This window comes from Cheilinus undulatus, linkage group 21 (assembly GCF_018320785.1).
Source record: "Cheilinus undulatus linkage group 21, ASM1832078v1, whole genome shotgun sequence".
NCBI lineage: Eukaryota > Metazoa > Chordata > Actinopteri > Labriformes > Labridae > Cheilinus > Cheilinus undulatus.
Window position 1 is genome coordinate 13,757,442 of NC_054885.1, and position 21,692 is coordinate 13,779,133.

A 21,692-nucleotide genomic window follows, 5' to 3' on the forward strand; every position below is an offset into this window, starting at 1 on the left:
CATGGAATCTGGCCAATCCATTTGCTTTGCAAGGTTAGCTTGAACTGGATGTAGGTCAAGCTGTGAAAACATGGAAAAACCTTACATTACTGTACATTTTGGAAAGACTCTACTATATACTTCTGGGGCAACAAGAAAACATGCTATCCCTTAGTAATATCTGGAAGCAGATAACACTGTGACTTCTGCTATTCTTAGTATTTATGCTGTTCCAATTCTGGGTCAAAACCTGGAAAATGCACAGAACATCTAGTCCAGTTTGGATCCAATTGAGACGTATATATTTAAGAGTACATTTGTCTGTAATCACATTTTGTAGGCGTGTTAGTCAAACTTTGAGAAATTCAATGATTCATTCTGACTACCATGTCTACATGCATTTTAGAAGTCCAGCTTTAGTTGGGTTAACACAATAGTTTGACTTTCTCCAACTGCATGTGAACATACTGAGTGTGTACTGTCTGTTTCATCTGTAAGATGTTACATTATTCAACACAATTAAAGAAGCAGGTTCAGAAATTATGAAAACGCCTGACAGTAACTTTGCTTCCTTGGGGTAAGCCAAGGATGTATAGTTTAGTTTTTTTGTTTGTTTCACACATTTAACCAACATTTTTAGGTCATGGATGATTTTACACTGTTAAAAGTGGCATTCCTGGTTCTTGCTTACTCACAAAGCACTGTGGGGTTGCACACAGCCTTAACCAGGAAGGTCACTTTTAATAGTTTTTCCCTTATGTGAAAGTCATCCATGAAACAAAAATTGTGGTTTCCTGTTTAGTTAATACATCTAATGAGGTGAAGCTTTCACTGAAGAATTCAATCAGTGCTCACTTCAAAACTAAATGAAGGTAGCAGGTGTAGGTTGGTGTCTTAATTCAACTGCAATCAGTCAACTGCTTTCGGTCTCAACTGGGATAGAAATAGAAATTATAAACATACTGATAAACAAGACAATCCATATGTGTGATTGTAATGCCTTCCTGAATCAAGACAAAAGGATTACAGCCACGAAAAGCAGCACGTAGATCACATTAATCACCTTCAGGCACCAACACTCTTAGAAAGTTTGGCATTTTTATGCAGTCTGCTAGTTTTGTCTGAATGTGGATATCAGCTGTTGGTGTATTCCTTCTCTACCACATGCAACCTGTTCTCATCCTGACCAGAGGCGGAGCCATGTTTGTAAGGGCTGACCAGAGCCCCCTTGTATCTGTTTGGCCACCCCAAAATCCTTATGATTGGCTATTGATGAAAAGCTGTGATGTAGGCTGTTTTTTGTGTCCTGAAGCATATTTATTTACCAAGCATATCTTAACTGAAATAGTCTTACCAACGTTAATACAGCAACCCCCAATTTCCACATACAACACACTAGCTCTCTAGCCTATCTAGTTGTGTCAATCCATGTAGAGCAGATTGATCCAAACAGCCAGACAAATGTGGAAAGCCAGCGGAAAGCAATAGCATTTTACATGAAACCAAATATCCTTTGTTGCAAACATAAAACTTTTAACTTTCTAATTGTACTTACGAATGGTGGTTACAATAAAATCATAGAATCATGTCAAAATGAATGACAAATCAACCCAAAAAGGCGAAATTAACTGCTGTTGACAGACTATCCCTGGATGAACTCATAGTTCTTCTGTGATTTTGTGCCCTCTTGTCTCATGCTGCTCAGGGGTGCACTGTGCAGCGCTCTAGACACGCTTCCAGTGTGCGAAAACGCTCGCCTTCAATTGCTGCAAAACTGCTCCGCCTCGGTTTACGGAAAAGTGTGTGGAAATTGGAGATAAAGCTGAGATTTATCAAAGTGGCATCATCATCCCTATGCTCTTTTGTTTGTGGCTCTCGGTGAAAAAACACCCAACATGAATGAGATGCGGCAACAAAAAGCAGCTCCAATACAACAGCCATTTTTTGAATTAATTTATAAATTTTAGTGCACAAAGTTAAACATGTTTTGTCATTAACATGAAATGTGGATTCTCAGTTTTGATTGTCTTTGTAGCAGGAAACTCTAACATAAAAATGGCTGTTAAAATCTTGACCTTGATGGGCCTCATTCACCGATATTGTCCTAAGACTCTTGCTTAAATTTGTCCTTAGGAAAATTTCTTAAAAAAAAAAAACCTATGTGGGATTCATGACACATTCTTAAACCACTTAATCGTTTGCATCCATGTTTTTAAATTGATGAATGTCAGGTGCTTGTAAGCTGGAAGCACGTGCACGTTTTTCTCTAATTAGCATGGAGAAACCCCCCATTATGCCCATATATGGATGTATAAGGGACGTGTGCAAAGAAGGAAGGAAAACAAATTCCAAAAACGATCACAATACATTTAGATGAATACTTGAGCATATTTAAATGTTGCATTTGTGCTTATAATTAAATTATATGAAGGGTTAAATTTATAATTCAACTTTAAAGAATTTATTTTAATGGGTCATTCTTATCCTATCACATTTAAGCACGGATGAGTGCAAATTTCCCATTTTTCACCTTTTTTTTTTTTTTTAAGATTTATTTTGGGCATTTTTATGCCTTTATTTGATAGAGGAGGACAGTGGATAGAGTCGGAAACAGGGAGAGACACGCAGCAAAGGACCTCAGGTTGGATTCAAACCCCGGCTGTCCATGTACTTGCGGTGCGCCTCAAACCACTGAGCCTACCGCAACCCCATTATTCACTCTTGTATCATCACTCAAATGTTTGTAAGAGTTCTCGTGGGTGTTTTTAGATTTTGTATCACAGATTAAGAAACTTTGGAGAATGTCAGAATCTTCTTAAAAACTGAGAGCATTTTAAGAACTATTTTTTCTCAAGAACAGGGGGCGAATGAGGCCCAATGATCATAGAAACATTAGCGATTCCCACCCTGAGCGTGATACCAGAACATAGCTGACATGAAATTAAAGTCTGTTAAGATGAAATTAAAGTTTACAGGTTAAACATACAGTTTCTGTGTATGTATCTTTCTCTGTGTTTGTGTGTGAATGCACTTTTGTTCAGGTACATCTTCGCCACCACCGGCTACGGCATCGCACTTCAGAAGGGCTCCTACTGGAAACGACAGGTGGATCTGGCCATCCTCGCCATTATCGGAGATGGTGAGAAACACGCTCCTGCAGCGTTCTTCTACACTAAAATCAAAGTGCTTGACACTCTCCACGAAGGCAAGAGGGGGTTACATTGTTCCTTGCCAGCTTTGTAATTCATGCACAATCTCTGAAACGCACACACTCTCGAGCACAAACCTCTACTGCCTTGTCTGCTGACAGCACAAAGGGAAAGCAGTGAAGTATAAATAGTCCTTTGATGTTATTCTGGACACAAAAGCCTGCTCTAAACAGAGGGCAGAGTGTGTAAGTTATTCTAATATATTCCTCTCTGCAGTACCAGATCTGTGTGCTTGTGCATGTTTTGTGTGTATTACTCTATCTGAATCACCACATTCCTTTATTACAGTAGCCTCAGAAGTTCTTACATAAACAATTTCCCAGCTCAAAACAGAGAAAAGGCAAGAAAGCTTCGAGGTTTCGGTGACAGATTCATTTACATTTTACATCGAGAGCGTTTTGCTGATGCAAGTGCTCACAGCCACTTACATTAAGTGCATTGAAGTTGATTAAATGAGCTCTGGTGTCACAATAATCCTCTCTAACCAAATCTTATCAGGGCTGCAGAGCATGCAGGCCACACTCCATCTCATATTAAGGCTGCATAATGTTTTCAGCACAAAAATCAAGCTTTGTTTTGCTTTGTTTTTCTTCCCAATCCAGCCCAATCACTTTAAGCTTGTTGGTTTTATAGCTGTGTCATTCATCACATTAGCTAAAGGGATGTTTGAAGCCAGTCTTACATTTACACCACGCCAACAACTTCTGTGAGATAATCATCCAAAGGCAGAAGATGACAGAGAGAGAGATCTGGCACAACAAAAGAGACGGAGGGACAGCAAAGAAAGTGTGACAGAGGAAGAAAAGGGCCGAACAGATGGATGGATAAGGTGATGAGAGACACAGAAATGCACAGACAATGAGAGCGTGAGATGCCAAAGAGAGGTCAGAGAAAGGACGAGGCATGGAATCAAGGGATGAGAGGACGACAGGGAAAATGTGCATGTCAGGTGAAAAGAGAGAGATGGGGTGTGAGAGGAGGCCTGGCCAGTGATAGATGACGACGGCTAGGTGTCTTGGCAGATGCTACTTGATCAGATAGATACAATGTAAGGTGAAGAACAAATGGACAAATACATAAACAAAGTTTCTTGATTTAGTCTTTATTTGGATTGATATTCTGTCTATGAACAGAGCTGTAGATTAGTGGTTCTTAACTGTTCCAGGGTCAGGACCCATCACCATCACCTTAACAACAAATCATAACCCATATTTCTTACATTTTCAATCATAACCAACGGTTAAGTGTGAGTGAAAGAGTGACAGACCAAAGAGATGGAGACATTCTTTAAAATAAAAGCATGTCATACACGTTTGGTGTAATTTACTTTAGTTGAATTCCAAATACTGGCCAAAAATTCTACTCAAGTAAAAGTGAAAAATATTGAACGTAGTCTACTTTAAGTACTGAGCAGCTAATGAGGAGTTGTACAGTAAAATATGATATTTTCTTACTGTCAAAACCAACAAGAGAACAGATGCCCAAACCTCTATAATAGAGTAAAATACATTGCAAAATTGGCCATGTTAATTAAACTCATTTAGAGTTAAATTTAACACTTCAAAACTTTCTATATCAGTCCATCATTAAACTACATGTTCCAGTGTAAAATATTTTAAAGTATGACAGAGCTGTAACCTGGCACCCAAGATGGATTTGCTTCACACATCCATCTGGAAAACCATTCATAGACAGCGTTTGGGAAATGGAAGAGCCTTTGAAAAAAAAACTCGGAGGGTGATTGGATGAACGTTCTCTCTGTCACATCTTTACGGGCCAATCAGAGCAACAAAACACGTGACGTAGCCGCTACCTACTGTGCCCCTACCGAAGGAGTAAACTCCATAAAGAACTGCATAACGCAAATCATGGTAACTGTAGATATGTCAGTACACGACTTTTGATGTTTTTGAAAAGAAAACAACTCACTGCTGTTCTTTGTTCTTCTTTTAATAATGAAATGTCGCCAAGTTCATGTAAAACTGGCACTTCAGCAGCATCCACGCTAATGTCTTCCACCATAATTGCACCGGCTTCTTCGGAGGCATCGGAAAGTACTGCCCCTCGAAGCTGATTGATCCTGTCACTTTCTCACCGGGCCCAAATGGTTCAGACAGGAGCTTTGCAAGCTGGATTTCACCAGTAACAAACACAGAAACGAGCGTATCCACCTGCTTTGCAAGGTTAACAGAGCTGCAGTAACTCTAGAAAATCTGTCGTAAGTAGAAAGTCAACCTCCAAGGCAATGCATACTTATGAAGAATATGCTTCATGTGTCCTTAAGAAGCACCTAAAATCAGAAGTGGAAACCTTTACTTGGTGGAGAACTTCACTCATGGTGCAAATGTGTCTCCCATCAAAAACAACAACAGTCCACCACAGGGATCACTGTACAACAGGCAACATCCAAACACAATTAAACACTATGCCCAAGGGCATGGGAAACTTTGTCGACACATACCACAGATTTTTGAACTCTACAGGGTTGAACTAACACTGGTGGATCAATACGGTCAAATTACTCCAACAAGGTAAGAGGGTCTGTCTGCTCTCTGCTCTGTTAAAATTGGGCTCAATCATACAAACTACAATCCTGATAGTGCACTTCTGAGTAGTTCATGAAAAGGTTTTGTTTTGGCTATTCCAATTTTTCACAGCAGTAGAGCAGTTTTTTTTTAATGTGGGGCCTCAGCTCTTCTTGGAGGGGTAGTGGCTGCTTGATAGAGAGAAGACTCGTAACCACTGCTTTAGAATGATATCCATTCATCCATCCATCCATTGTCCTTGGTTTATCTGGGGCTGGGTCACGGTGGAAGCAGGCTAAGCAAATCAACCGAGACATTACTCTCACCAGTGACATTTTCCTGGGGAACTTCTAGGCATTCCCAAGCCAAAGGGGATATTTAGTTTCTCCACTGAGTTCTGGGTCTACCCAGAGGTCTCCTCCCAGGCGGACATGCCTTGACAACCCTCAAAGGGAGGTGACCACCTTAACCATCTCCTTTCTTACCGACTCCTTTCAATGCAAAAGAGCAGTGGTTCTACTCCGACCTCCCTTTGGATGTTTGAGCTACTCACCCTTTCTCTAAGGCTGAGCCTAGCTGGGGAAATCTCATTTCAGCTGCTTGAATCCGCAGTCTTATTCTTTCGGTCATTACCAGAACATCATGACCATAGGCTGCTGAGGTTCACCAGTCTACCTGTCCATCTCAGGGTCCATTCTACCCTCTCTCATGACAAACACCCTGAGATATTTGAGCTTGGGGCAAAGACTCATTCTCCAGCGGAAGAGAGTAATCCACCATTTGAAATGATATTGTCTTTACTCTTCTTATGTTTGATAGTACCTAAAAGTACCCAAGTTAGCACCAACCCACAACTGCCTTATGTTGTTGAGGGAATTCTAGCTATTTTTAGTAATCCAACTCATTTGGCTCAGCTCAGGAATTAGAGCTGGCTCTTTTGGCTCCCAGAGGACTCTTCATTTGGTAGAAATCTGGCTGCATTTAATCAACCAAATTTAGAAAACACATGATTGAAATGTGTTTTTTTACTCATAATATTCATCATAATCACACTAACCCTATAACTGTCAGAATAACTCTTCTTTAAGTTTTGTTTGGTATAAAATCTTTGGGATGCATCAACTTAACATCGATCATCCCTGTCAACAAACATCAGCCTTTAGCAAATTATGTGGCATGACCAGGTATCAGTAGGCAGTGTTTATCAATCTTAAATCAATTTAATGTTGGCATCTATCGTACCAAACTATTGAATCAAGTAAGAGAATTATATTGGGTTGAAGAACTTGGCCAAGCTGATGTGTTTTTATGGGCAAACATGAGAAAAATGTTGGCATATAGGATGTCTTACAGCAAAGAAGGGATGAAAACATGCTCTTTAATTGGCTAAATTGTTATTTCAACATCTGCTTGCATTTCTATAAAACATTAATGCTCTACTGCCATGTAGTCAGTATGTCTGTGGCTGAGGAGTATGGCCTTCATCCCTTAATTCTTTTCAGTACAGTCTGAAAAGTTAAATAGCCCAGCTTTGATAGGTCTTTCCTCAAAAGGGAGATATGCCGGAACAACATATTTTTCCAATTTTAGATTGATTTTTAAGTGCAACTTTATTCATTAAATAAAGTTTGGCAGTAACATTCATCAAATAAAAAAAATGTGCTGACATAACAGAGTAAACAACATTTAAAAAATAACAGATATAAAGATCAAAGGTCAAATCTGGGATTACATTTTGTATCATCCTGTTTTAGAAGTAGTTTGAATGGTGGCTCACTTTAATGGCGTTGGCTTTAGCTAAAGCTAACATAGCTACACTAGCTATGTAGTTACTGTAACTAAGTAAGCCAGTGTTGCTACATTAGTTTTAGCAACGTATGCTTCAGCGAACCTGGCTTAAGCTTATGTAGCTACATTAGCTAAATAGGTGATGTAATAACCTGTTGAAAGAAAACACCTGCACATCGTCCAACTTGCAAAAAAGAGGGGTATTTCTATTTTCTATTTCTGGCATGAAGATGAAGGCCTAGTACCGAAACACTGCAAATAAATACCCCCCTTTTTTGTAAGTTGGACAGTGTGTGGGTGTTTTCTTTGACAGCTTTAGCAAATGTAACATACTCTGATGTAGCTTTGTTAGCTTGAACTTTAGCTATGTTGGCTACATAGCTGCGTTGTGGATGTATCTTTCGTAGCAAACATAGCTTAGTTAGCTTTAGCCTTTGCTACATTAGCAGACTGTTTACTCAGATATGTAAAATATTTTGAAATCAGGCTTTGCAGTTCAGGTTTAAGACTTTTAGCTTATGGTATACAATGCCATATCTTTACCATAACCCAAATCCTGACTGGGAATTGAATCCATTTTATTTTGAAAGTTTTAGTGTCCCACGGTAGTGGTAGAGGGGTTGCCAAAGATCTGCGTTCTAAAGCCAAACTGTCTCAGAATCTGAATGCGTATTGGATCTTGCATAACAGCCTCACTCAAGTTGAAATGTTTGCTCTAGAAGAAATTTTTTGCTGCACTTTAATGCAGATGTTTGTGTATGGAGATTAATAAATTATCCTAATACCAATAATGGGAGATGGTGTCATTAACATTAGGGATGCAGTGATACTGATGCCATTGTAGGGCATGAGTGCTGATACCAAGCCTAAGTACTTACTGAACATTACAGATACTGTACTCAATATCATTTTATAGCACACTGCAAAACTGGAGTATTGTGGTATTTTAACCTAAAGAGGATGTCAAAAGAAGATTATGTGCTTACATTACATTTTTAAAACGTTTTAGGAACTGTAATATAATATGAAGTATTCCTATCTGTGCCTGTCATCAGTGAGTATCCAAAAGTAAATACTTTTTCTTAGTCTGAAAAAACCCAGGCGTTAGTGCATTCTTAATTAGTATGGATGGTGATAAGCCTTCCTTTGCTGTCCATACAGATTATTTTGCCAAAGCCTGCTAGTACGCTATTGGTCAGTAACGGCAAACATGCCACAGTCAAAAAACCAGAATCCATAGCTACAAATCCAAACGCTCAAGTGCAGATTGTATTTTTTTTGTAGAATCTGTTAAGTTGTTTGTACTAGTTCTTGACGGAACAGTCATGATCAAATGTATCAGCCTTGTGGAAATAGCAGTGGTATGAATTCATGGCTTATGACACTGCAGCAAGGCTGTAATTTGTCAGACCTGAGTATCATCCAGTCAGGGTCAGGAACTACTTGTGCTCAACCATTTATGAGGGAGCTCTATTTCAGAGTGCAGATAAGCACTCAACGGAGTGCTATCATCAAGTGACTGTCCCCAACTGGAATGGATGGAGTGTTTGTGTTTGATAATGGGGAGTACAGAGTTTTCAAAAAGTTTTCTCGCTGCAGTCATACATCTTAGAATAAATGTAGAGGCTTCAAAGTAAACGGAATTGAAAAACCTCGAAAGTGTGGGTAAAACTTGTAGATACTTGTGTTCCTGTGTTCCGACTGACTGGTCACCAGACTATTGCTTGAGCCTGTCTGACTGCTGAAAAGAGAACAAAATTTGAATTTCAGCAGTGCTTTCCCCTGGAGCTAGAGCAACTGTGCAGGGAGTCACAGCTCCCCACAGCTTTCCCCTTGAATGCACTTGATTCAAAAATGAGCTAAAGTGACTTGTTGATATCATGATTTTAGTTAACTACACTCTCTGCTGCTGATTCAGATTGCAGACATCACGATGAAAGAGTCATCTATTCATGTGTTTGCAAATGTGAAAGAAGACAGGCTCTCTTCAATTGTCCAAAAGGATTAATGACATCTAAATGAGTCTTGACCCTCAGGACGTCACACTGACCAGCACAATGATATTTGTCTTTCCTCAGTAGCAGCCCTAGTTATCCAGCCCTGAGTGACACAGATTGGATTAGCCACGCGCCAAATGTCACCGACTAAGCCTAAGAGGGATAGGAGGGGGCTGAGGAAAGGGAACACGGAGTGAGGAATGAGAAAAGATAAGGTCTTTGTTGCTTTCTACCTTTCTTTCATTAACACCAAAGAAACAATCTGTTTGTCCTATCAGGCTACATGGAGGTGACTGGAAGGCAAGTGGATGGGGGTGCCAAACAGAACCAGACCCTCGAAGAAAAATACAAGCATTTAACTTTTACACTTTAACATTTTTAAACTAAATTCACAAAAGATTCTCTTAGGGGCTAATTTTGAGCTTTACACACATTTTTTAAAGTTTTTAAAATTGCTTGACTTTGAAGCTTGTGCATAAGTTTCAAGATGTGAATGCTGCAAGAAAACTTGAGAGGCATCTGGCTTCAGACTTGTATGCTGGGGTGTTTTGGGCGCTTTGCAGACCTCTAGAATGTGGCGACCTCGACTATTGGGTGGGGAGTGACAGACAAACCCTTGTTGGGTTTTTACACAGTTTGTGGTGTGTTATTTTTAATTTCATCCCCCTGCCTCTTACCCTTATCCTCACCGTTATGGTTTGGGTTCCTGACCTAACCCCCCCTGGGTTTTCCTAGGTTTGTGGTGTGTTATTTCTAAATTTATTCCCCTTCCCTTACCCTAACCCTTATCTTTAGGCCACCTTACCCTAACCCCCTTGTGCTTTCCTTAGTTTGTGGTGTTTTATTTTAAATTACATTCCCCTCCTCCTTACCCTAGTCCTAACCCTCATTGGATGGTCTTTAGTTTGTTGCGTATAATATTTAAATTTATCCCTATCCGTAAATTTTTTATTTTTAAAAATAAAATTCTGCTCTTGTGAAAAATAGCTACTTACCACAATCTCTGACAGCAAGCGGAAAATAAACGTTGTTTTTTCCTTGTATTTTGTATTTTTCCTTTTTCAGCCATTTGAATAAATAGGTCTGCATTTGAATAAATCCAACCCAGTTTGTAGAGACCATCATGACTTTAACCCCCTAAGACCCTGCAAGTACATGAGAGGACATTACATATTGGTGTTCATACAACGTAATAATTTTTGGTGTTATAATTTTGAGATCATGGTGCAAAATGCCCATTGATGTTCAGTAATTTGCTTGAAATGTTGGGACAATTTGCTCTAAAATTCAGGAATTTTCTTAGAAATTTAAGAAATTTGTTTGGAATTTTTTATGGAATTTGGAGTATATGTTTCACTGATAGCTTGGGGAAATTTGCTTTGATTTTTTTTTTTTTTTTTCATTCTTGGGGTATTTGGAAACAGACTTGAACTGTTGGGAATTTGATTCAAATTTTTTGAGAGAGATTTGTGTTGGAATCTTTGGTTTGTTTTGTTTTTTTTTGAACATTTGAATTTGAATTTATGTATTAATTTTGGGAGAATCTGATTGTTAATTAGTTAATTTTCTGTCATCTTCATGGAATTTTCAGAAATTAATTTGTCAATCTTTGCAAATTTGATTAGAAATGTAAGAGGGGGAAATTGCTTTAAAAAAAATCAGGATTTTACAAGGAATTTTTGGGAACATTTTTAATCAAATATTCTAGGCTTTTTAATAAAGTTTCACTTAAACTGTTTCAGGAAAATGGGATACTTTTCTGTGATACTTAAACAATATTTTTAATATTTTTCAGGGAATTTGTATGGATTAAGGAAAGAGAAATTTCCAAAAATGTGTGATCTTTTAGCAAAACCTTGTAGTCCGTCATTGGGTCCTATTGATCCAAAATAAGAGTGAAATATTAAAATATGCTTTCTAAAATACTCTTAAAATGCTCAGGTTAGAAGGTTAAGTTATTAGAAGCTTAAGTTTTGCTCATTAAAACAGCCATGCAACCACCTTTTACTATCAGTACTTTCACAACAAACAGGTGTGCCCTATAAAACTACTGTTAAATGTAATTAATCCAAATTTTACAGCAGCTTTTACAGGATTTTTTACTATCTTAATAACACTTTATTTCTTTCTCATAATGTAGCACAAGGAAACAGTTTGTACTTACGTTTCACAACAATCCTAAAATCTTTGATTAAGGCTGTATCAAATTCCAAAAAGTCATTAAGGAAGGGATTTGAGTCTCTTTTTGTTCCTTTGTTTTCAGGTGAAATGGAAGAACTTGAGGCCCAGTGGTTGACAGGAATTTGCCACAATGAGAAGAACGAGGTAATGTCCAGTCAGCTGGATGTGGACAACATGGCTGGGGTCTTCTACATGCTGGCCACAGCTATGGGCCTCTCCCTCATCACCTTCGTCTCTGAGCATCTCTTCTACTGGAGGCTCAGATACTGCTTCACTGGGGTCTGCTCTGGCAAGCCTGGTCTTCTGTTCACCATCAGTCGGGTAAGGACTTTCAGAGGTGTATGTTTGCATATGCCAGCATGTTCTAAATGCTTTTAGACCATATTGTGGTTTGGGGGACATTTAAACTGCTACAGCTTAAAACAGAATTAAATTTTAAACGCACACCTTGAAACAACAGTCTTGAGTTTGGCCTAATCATCAACTTACAGAAATAGGGCACTGAGGGTATGCACGCACATGTGAACGGGTGCCTAGGGTGAGCTGGCTGGGTTAGCAGTGGTCATGTTCAAGGCTACAAGCATTGTGATGATACTCGGGGCTAACGCGGTATTATTGGGGTCAAACAGGCAGGGCTTGGAGCAGAGCAGGCATGCACACATGTGCAAACTCATGCAGAGAAACAGAGCCAGTGCTGAAGTAAGAAACTGCATAAAACAAGGGGGGAGGAGGGAGAGACCCACAATGTAGGATGAGATGGGAGGATGGGGATGAGGATGGGAGGGGGGATCACGAGGCAGCCCTGAATATCGACAAAAATAGATCCTAATTGCAGCATGTTTTTGGAGGAAATCAAGGCAAACCCACGCTAAATCAATCTATTCTCTCTCGCTCTTTTATAAAGGTCAGCATTCTCCCTTGTTGTGTGTGAGAACAGCAGACGTGGACATGCATGCCGAAAAGCACTGCAGTGTCTCTGCACTATTTTTAAGGCAGAGTGTGACTCTGTTTTCAAAGTTAACAGAAGCGGGGAGTGAGGAGAGGAAAACTTTGAGACAACAAAGTGAGCTTCTTGAAGAAGACGATATTTCAAAGCCATTTTTGAGACTGATTTGGGGCAAAATGCATTCTAATTGCGCTGATAAGCTCCACAAACTATCTGCTGAAAAAGCACTTATAATTTGAGTCTGATTTCTATTTATATATTTATTTGTGAACAAAGGGATGGTCGCCATTAAGACAGAAGTTGCTTCTTTTCTCTATACCAGTGTCTACTTATCACGTTAGGGGGCCTGCGCTGGTTCCAGCAAGAAGTGATAGCTTTATCTTGCTACTCTGGGGCTTTTATTTACAGCTGTTAGTCCAAAAAGGAAGCTTCAGTCAAAGTTGTTGTGGTAGCACATTTTCCTGCTTTGAATTTCCTCAAAGAACCTCAGAATGCCTTGAAGGAGGCTTTAGGCAAAGAGTTGAGAGAGATATTGTACATAACTTCTTATATTTTGAGGTTGGCTTTTGCAGGGTTGAGGTTTGGATAGATTCTTTTTACCACAAGACTGGAAAACACCACAAATATCCTAGTTGGATTATTTTGTCTGTTATGCAGTAGAGGTATTCATCCCCTTGGCTGTTTTACCCTTTTTTGATTGTGTGAATCAATTGTGGTCAATACAAATCCAATTTAATGACAGTTTTACAAAAAAGCCTCTTCACTGTCAAAGTGAAAACAAATTTCTACAAAGTAATGTCAATTAAACAAAAAATATGCACTGTAAGATAAGTGATTGCATAAATATTAACCCCCTTTTAAAGTGACTGACCTCATTCAACAGAGGTCCAGCGAACTGGTGTAAATAGTCTCACAATTAGTGAAATGGGGATCACCTGAGTTCAGTGAATGTGTCTCAGTTGACTGTAATGTAAACCCACCTGCGTCTGGACAGTCAGATTACTGGTTAATCAGTATTCCTGGCTACCATTAGACACTGAGGCCAAAAGAACACTCAGAGAAAAGGTCACAAAGGCACTGAACATTACCGAGAGTTCTTTACCAGTCAAAGCTTTATGGGAGAGCGGCAAAGAGAAAGTCACTGCTGAAGGCATGTGGGAGACACCGTTGTCAAGTGTAAGAAAGTTCTTTGATCTGATGAGACCAAAATGGTGCTTTTTGGCCATCAGACAAAACATTTTGCTTGGCAGACACCAAACACTGCACATCACCACAATGGTGCACAATGTTGGCAGCATCGTGTTGTGGGGATGCTTCTTAGCGTCCGTCCCTGGGAGCTTGTTAGTGTAGAAGGGAAAATGAATGCAGCGAAATAATAGGAAAATCCTGATGGACAATCTGATGTGTGCAAGAGAGTTGCGGCTTGGATGAAGAATTATTTTCCTACAAGACAATGGCCCGAATCATACAGCATAAGCTACGCAGAAATGGTTTAAAGACAACAAGGTGAATGTTCTGGAGTAGCCGAGTCAAAGCTCCGACCTCAGTCCAATAGAGAATTTATGCAGTCCCTTTTTTGTATGTTACAAATAATTTTTTAATTGAACTCTGACCTCTGAACTCTTTTTTATGGTTTTTTTTTCTTGTCAAAAAAGCCAAATAATATTGATCATGATTGATGTATAAAATCAAAGGGTTAACATACAAGGGGGTGATTACTTTGATAGGCACTGTGTTATCTACTAATTTTTGGTCTCAGCATTTTCATAAATTAGACTGAAAGAACAATCTTTACTAAAGAACAACCTCCATTATGGTGTTTTCCCCCTTTAACGTTCTTCACACAAGGTTATTTTAAGGATTTCTACCTCCAGCAAAACACTTCTGATCTTCACCAAGGGATGTAATTTATCTTTTTTGTTAAAAAAAAAAAAAAAAAAAAAAAGAACGGAGCTTAATTTACTACACTTTCAAGTTTGTGTAAATGGTGATAAAAGACTGTTCTGTTCAGTTTTCTTTGATTTGTTAAGTCATACCAATTAAATATTTTTCAAGAACACAAATATATTTGGTCATAAGAGATAAGTAATCATGTTTCTGCTTGTCTCTCTCCATTAATCACCCACTCTCCTTTTTATTTTATTTGATCACTTCCTTTGCCCACTGCTTCTACCCTAATTACCACCCTTTTATTCTTTTGCTACTCTCCCTTCTCCATTCCACATTTTCATCTATCCACCCCATGCAGGGTATCTGGAGTTGCATCCATGGAGTCCATATTGACATGAAGAAAAAGACAGATCTGGACTTCAGCCCTCAGGACAAAATGCTTAAGCTCATCAAGTCAGCAAAGCAGATGACTAACATGTCCAACCTGAGTGGCTCCCACATGAACTCCCCGAAACGTGAGTTCATGCACTCAGCAGGACCAATGATAATGGACATGATGGCGGAGAAGGGCAACTTCATCTACGCTGACAACCGAAGCTACGCTCCCAAAGATATGATCTATGGGGATGCTGGTGACTTGCAGTCTTATCTTGCAACCCGCCACAAAGACCACCTTAACAATTACATTTTTCAGGGGGGTCAGCATCCGCTGACCCTGAACGATGCCAACCCCAACACGGTAGAGGTGGCAGTGAGTGCTGACGCCATGCAGACCAACGCCAAACCACCACGGACCCTATGGAAGAAGTCGGTAGACACTCTCCGTTCAGTGCCACCTGGACCTGCTCCGATGCCTGACATGCTGATGCCGGACCCACGAATGTCGATGAAGACGCAGCGCTACCTCCCTGAGGACACCGCCCACTCTGACATCTCTGACTGCTCCAGCAGGGCAGCCTCCTACAAGGACCCAGAAAATAACAAGCACCTGAAGCCTAAGGACAACTTAAAAAAAAGAGCGGTGACGTCAAAATACCCAAGGGATTGCAGTGAGGTGGAACTGTCCTACTTAAAGACTAAACAGGTCAGCGGAGGAACCAACCAAAGTGGGAGAGGAGGAGGAGAGAAAATCTACACTATAGACTCAGATCGAGAGCTGAGCCTGCATTCAGACCCAATTCACTACAGAGAGAGTCGTGGCCTTGCTGCCGATGATTTGGATTATCCCGAGATCTATTCTGACCACAGTGACAACTATAGGAACCGTGAGCAGCCCATCATTCATCTGAACTCTTCTCCTTTGCATCACACTGATTCAGATCTCCTACCAGACACATCTTACTCAAAACACTACAGCCTGAAAGATAAAAACCTTTCCCCACACGAGTCCATTGATCGCTATAAACAGACACACTGCCGTTCCTGCTTGTCCAAAGTGACAACTAGCTACCAGCCAGCAGGGCCGTACACCCCCACTGCTGCGCCTGCTGCACCTGCTGCCACTCGCTCACCATATAATCGCTGTGAAGCATGCCTCCACACAGCCAACCTGTATGACATAAGTGAGGACCAGCTTCTCTCCGACTCCTTGGTCAGCCCCTCTTTGCACCACCAACAGCAGCAACAAACAGACGAAATGTTTGGTCTGTATTGGCCTCAGACGGATGGGCCTCATGTCCAAAAGAGAAACCGCTTGAGGCTGAGCCGTCAGCATTCCTTTGACAACATCATGCTAGAAAAGCCCAAGGATGTAGACCTGGGGCGACCGGCACGCAGTGTCAGCCTCAAGGAGAAGGATCGCTTCCTGGACTCCACATCCGACTCCCACTACGCGAACCTCTTCGGCATGCGTCCCTACTCCGGCAGACTCTTTGGCACCGGTTCTAAATCTATGATGTTTAACCACAACCTAGAGGAGAGCAAAAGGAGCAAGTCCCTGTATCCAGCCCATGGCTCGGAAAACCCTTTCCTCAGCCACTCGCTGAGGGATGACACCAGCAGCAGACTGGTTCATGGGCGCAGCTCCACTGATATTTACAAACAGCTGGCTGTGGCCTCACCTGTATCGGTTCTTGGAGCCGCTCCCATCAAAACGCGTAACGATGCGAACAATCTCCGCTCTTCCGTTAAATCCACCACTTCTTACTGCTCAAGGGATGGGCGGATAGCCAATGACATGTACAATAAAGAGCATGTGATGCCTTACTCAGCCAATAAGACTAGTGCATACCCAGCCCCACGTGGCGTCCTAAACTCAGCCCAGTTCAGCAATAGACGGGTGTATAAAAAAATCCCCAGTCTGGAGTCAGATGTTTAGTTGATATAAGAAATATTATGTTCTCTCCTCTTTACTCCTCTCTGGGTTTGTATTATAATTTATCAACTATGTTATCCACCAATGGATGCCATAGCCACACTGCGTTTTCTTCTTCTCTTTGACATTGTACTTCAAAAGAACTTGTGCCCATTGGTATGATGGTACTACTAGTATTACTCTCTTTGCAGATGATATCATCATTTTTGTCTATTCTCTGCCATGTACCAATGAGTTGGCCGAAAGGCTGGCACTCTGCCATAAGGTATCCTGGTGTAAAAGAGAGGGGAATCATTAACCCTGTGTGGGTAGGAAGTGGCGCAACCCCATTGGTGGGAAAAGAAGTTACACAAAAAGAGGACCTCTGCAAATGTTGGAGAGTTAATGGTTATGTGGTGAGGAAATAAGGTTAGTAGGGAAAATAAAAGAAGGGAACTAGAGGGAGAGAGAGGTGACACTCTTTCTCAACCCCTCTTCTTTCTTTCCTTTTTCCTTTCCACCTCCTCAGACAAGATTTTGGCTCACTGGTTTCACGAGAACAGGCCTGACAGGAGAGACCAGGTGGGCACGATTGATGTCCCAGGAGGCATCCCAGGAGGGCACAATTGGTCTGCTACTTGTTACTCTGACAAATATGGCCACGAGACACCTGGCAGTGTGAGAGGAGAGAGAGGGAAAAAGATGATTGACCAAATGGCACAGAGGGGAGCCTCCGGTAGTTCTTGAAAGTGAGGAATCAGTGGGCCTTTGAAGGATGTGGCTTTGTCCGGGCTAGTGGTTGAGAAGCTGAGAGTATTGCAGGTGCTATCACTGAATAATGTTTACAGACTGACAGGTTAAAAAAAAAAGACAAAATGACTGGTAGAAAAGGAAAGACAAGCAGGTAAACCTGAGGCAGTTGAAGGGCATTTCATTTGTGGCGCTGCACATAGAAAAATAATAGCAAAGTATTGCTTTTTTATTCTATTTAACTATAAGATTTATTGGGGATTCTGGCATCCGGATCCCTCTGTGTAGGATTTTAGTGTTTGCTTATTTGGTAGCACAGTAGCCATTAGTTTTTAAAAACCTCTCTCCCACATTTGCTTTTGAAAAAGCATAGCTTTCTGAAAAATAACATGAAGAGTAGTGGATTATTTTGCATGTGTTGATTTATTTCAGTGTCAGAGAAGACAAAATACACACAGAAATACACTCGCTGACACATATTTTACATGTTTTTTGAAAAAGGGACTGTGTCTTGCAAGATTCGGCGGATGGATATTTGTACAATCGAACCCTTTGTCCTTGACCTTTGTGCTTAGTAAATCACGCTGTGGCTCTTGGCCAGGAAAATGGTGGAAGGGAAGAGAGCAAAGAGGAGATCAACAAGGGGGGAAAGGATAAAATGACAACTGTGTCCACCGCTAACGTTTTGGACTGGGCACTGGTGTGTTTTTGTCTTTTGACCTCCCTGTCACTAAAAACAGGGTATTAGCTATAAAAAAAAACACTGACAATTCCTTCCTTCCTTCCTCCTTTCTTCTTCCCTTCCTTGCTCAACATGACACATCACTTGTATAACTTTTCACTTTATTTCCTGCATTTTTTTTGTATAACTTTGAGTGGTTGGTTGGTACAGGACTAGCGGTGCTACACAGTATCTAACCAGTACAGTCTCGCTGCGGAATGGGTTAACAACTCTCGTTGTTGACCCACAATCAACCAGGGCTCTTGAGGATCTGAAGACTACTTGAGACGGATCCCTTGTTTACCTTCATTGCGTCGTTCGGGCGGGGAAGAGGGATGGAGCCGAGGAGGCTCAGCTGTAGTGTGCTCATCAATCATGTATCCATCTTAGTGTGGAGTAAGTTGTGTGCGTGCATGGCAGAACTTTGGTAAGCTTGAAGTCTTAACCACACTTTCTTCCTGATCTGATTGTTTTTTTTGCATTTGTTCCTTTTTTTAGCAAGAAAGACTTGCACATGCACATAACTTCCATGTACACTCGTGCCCACAGGAAAACTTTTTGTAGCGTTGCGCTGTACAAAATGTACAGTCGAGAGAAAAATCCATGTATCCATTTTAACTGGCTGATTGATTTGCTTGACTGATTGGATTCACAAAGCCAAATTGTATCAAATAAAATACCTCAGGATGATTCTGTGCGTTTTGGGGGAGCTTCAAACGTAGCAACAGGATATGATGTGGCGCAGATTTTTGTAGAAAAAAACGTTTAAAAAAAAAAAAAGGGAAAAAAACATGATTTCTAACGGCTGCAGTGCAGAATCAAACTTTTCCTCCTTTTTGATGTTTACCAGTCCTAGGTCTTCCAGTTCGGCTCTTTTGCCCGAGCTCATGCAACCCGAGTAAAGAGAAGAGAAGAGGAAGAGAAGGTGGGAGAGTTTTGCTCCTTGACAAAAATGGTGGATGCTAATTAATGAAACATCCAAACCTGAAAAGCTTCCTTTCAAACAGGAATCTCTCTCTCTCTTTTTTCCTCTCCATGGCTTTTAATGGCAGTCGACTGCGTTAGCCACTGTGTTTCAATTGAAGCTCAACCACGGTCATATCGCCCTTTTCTACTCTTGGAATACTTCTCCTTTACTTCCCAATCTCCTTCCCCTAGTGTTGACTGAAGGGTGACATTTTTTTGTCTTTATTTATTTTATTTTTTTGCATCTTATCTGCATATTTATTATTATCATATTTATCTTCACATGCTGCTTGCGTGAGCTGACAAGTGAACAATATGCACATGTACAAAAGAGAAAATATCAAACGGCACCCTGGCATTTTATGAACTCATGATGATTTGTTCTATTTGTTCTACTTTTACAGAACTGTCATGTAAACTGATGCTGTTTTATGTTCATACACACACATGAACACACACACTCTCAGACACACCCCTGTGATGACAACCCTGCTCTTTTTAATGACAAAAATGTATTTTAATTACATTTAATGATAAATAATGAGGTGATGGCATGCAACCCCAGATGTAACAATTTTAATGTTTTCTGTTCTTTTTGGGTTAATTCTTTTTGTTATGATGTTATGATCACTAATGCGTTGTAACCAGGTGTGAGTATATACATATTTGAGAGAAAAAAAAAAAAATTATCTAACACGATGAAGATGCTGCTGCTGTTTTGGGGGAGACGGCGAGGACCTGACTCTAGTGCGACTTCCTCGCTGGCGACGGGCCACTATCAGGCCAGGTTTTGCCCAGCAGGGGGGGTGGCGGGTCAGAGGGTCAGGGCTTGGTTTGGGTAAGGCGGGACATCCTTGCTCTTCCTCCAATGGCAGGTGAGAATTACTGTATCACCAGCTCTGCTTCTCTCTTCCCTCTCCTTCATGTGTAGTCAGGACTTCAACTGTAAAGAAGACAAAAGGAAAAAAAAGCAACCCTCTACTTTGAGTCTGCTATCCCTCCAAAGATACGAGACCTCTTTCTTTATGGTTTGCTGTAAGAATAGAGCTTTTTTTTAAACTAATACTTCCTCAAAGACTTTTAAGGAACTATTTTGAATATATTTAGAAACAACACCTGTATACATCGCTTGTAAATTCATACTGGAATACATCATCATGGAGAATTATAAATGATAAAGAGTAAAAACAATATTTTTTGTGTGAATTTCACAGGAGCTCTTCTGTACAGTGGCACTGTTTCTCTCTCTCTCTCTCTCTCTCTCTCTCTCTCTCTCTCTCTCTCTCTCTCTCTCTGTAGAGCGACTAGAATAAAACTTCACCATTCACAAGGTTTGCTGTCCTGTCAAGATTTGCATTATACACACCGGGCTCTGTGTCTGCCTCTCCTCATATGAAAGTTACCGCTTTTGTGGCTTTATGCTGATGGATTATTTCACAGGAAATGAGAAAAAGTGCTGCCTGATAGTCCATTGACTACATTTTTTTTGTTTTTTTGCAGGTGAAGATATTGCTTTTTCCTTTGTGTCCCTGGTCAAGAAACACAATTGCTACACATTCAGAGGGACATATGAGGGGTTTTAGTGATAGGAAAAAGAGGCTATTATAAGAGGGAGTATTGAACTTCCTTTAAATCCCATATGGATAGAAAATCACATGTGTTATGTGATGAAATCACCACTGGTTGATTTTTAATAACCATATTAGTCATGTTTTGGAACAATTGTTTTGATTAGGGCTACTTTGAGACATTGACTGTAAGCAGTGTCAGCATTAACACATTAAATGTGATAAATTAAGGCACAAAATTAACAAATGTGATCATTTAAAATGCATAAATCTTGCGCTATTTAGGCCTTTTAGGTGCAGCTACTGTAGCAGGGCTGCAGCCATGTGTCTTCCTGCTCTCACAGTGATGGCAAATAGGGAGAAAACAAAGCAATGCAAACAATTCTCCTTCAAATATCTTATTTTACTCCAAAATTCAATCCCAGACAGCTCAGTGGAACATTTACAAATAATCTGCACCATGTTCATCACATCAAATGTGTCACTTTTTAACCATACGGTTATTTGAATTTACTTTACAATCCACTGCAAGTTCTTTTTTTTCTATATTTAACCCTTAGAGGTCCACTGGCTGTTTTGCCATTTTGTTAATTATCTTTTGACAATATAAACAACTCAGAAAATGTTTACCGTGCTCATGTTTGGTATAATCTTTTTTGGCACTACCTCACCTTTTTAAAATGAAAACTGTATTTTAAGTTTAATTTACTGTATTAGATACAGGGCCTCCAAAAAAAAAAACACCCCACAAAAATTGATTTTCTTTTTTTTTTTTTTTTAAATTTAAAACATTATACTGTCATTTTCAAAAAGAAATTGCAATATCCTGAAATAATGATGAAACTACCAGTGCTGGTCCTGTAAAGCAAATTAAAATGA

General features: G+C 40.2%; 1 protein-coding gene across 1 annotated transcript in view; it reads left to right on the forward strand.

Moving 5' to 3' along the window:
* Window positions 1-20,474, forward strand: part of grin2aa (glutamate receptor, ionotropic, N-methyl D-aspartate 2A, a) — a 275,736-nt gene extending 255,262 nt beyond the window's left edge. Inside the window, exons 14-16 of the mRNA XM_041778235.1 lie at window positions 3,021-3,118; window positions 11,762-12,000; window positions 14,874-20,474. Of these exons, the coding sequence (XP_041634169.1) occupies window positions 3,021-3,118; window positions 11,762-12,000; window positions 14,874-16,832 (2,296 nt within the window). The 3' untranslated portion in view covers window positions 16,833-20,474. The remainder of the gene's footprint in view (window positions 1-3,020; window positions 3,119-11,761; window positions 12,001-14,873) is intronic.
* The last annotated feature ends 1,218 nt before the right edge of the window (window positions 20,475-21,692 follow it).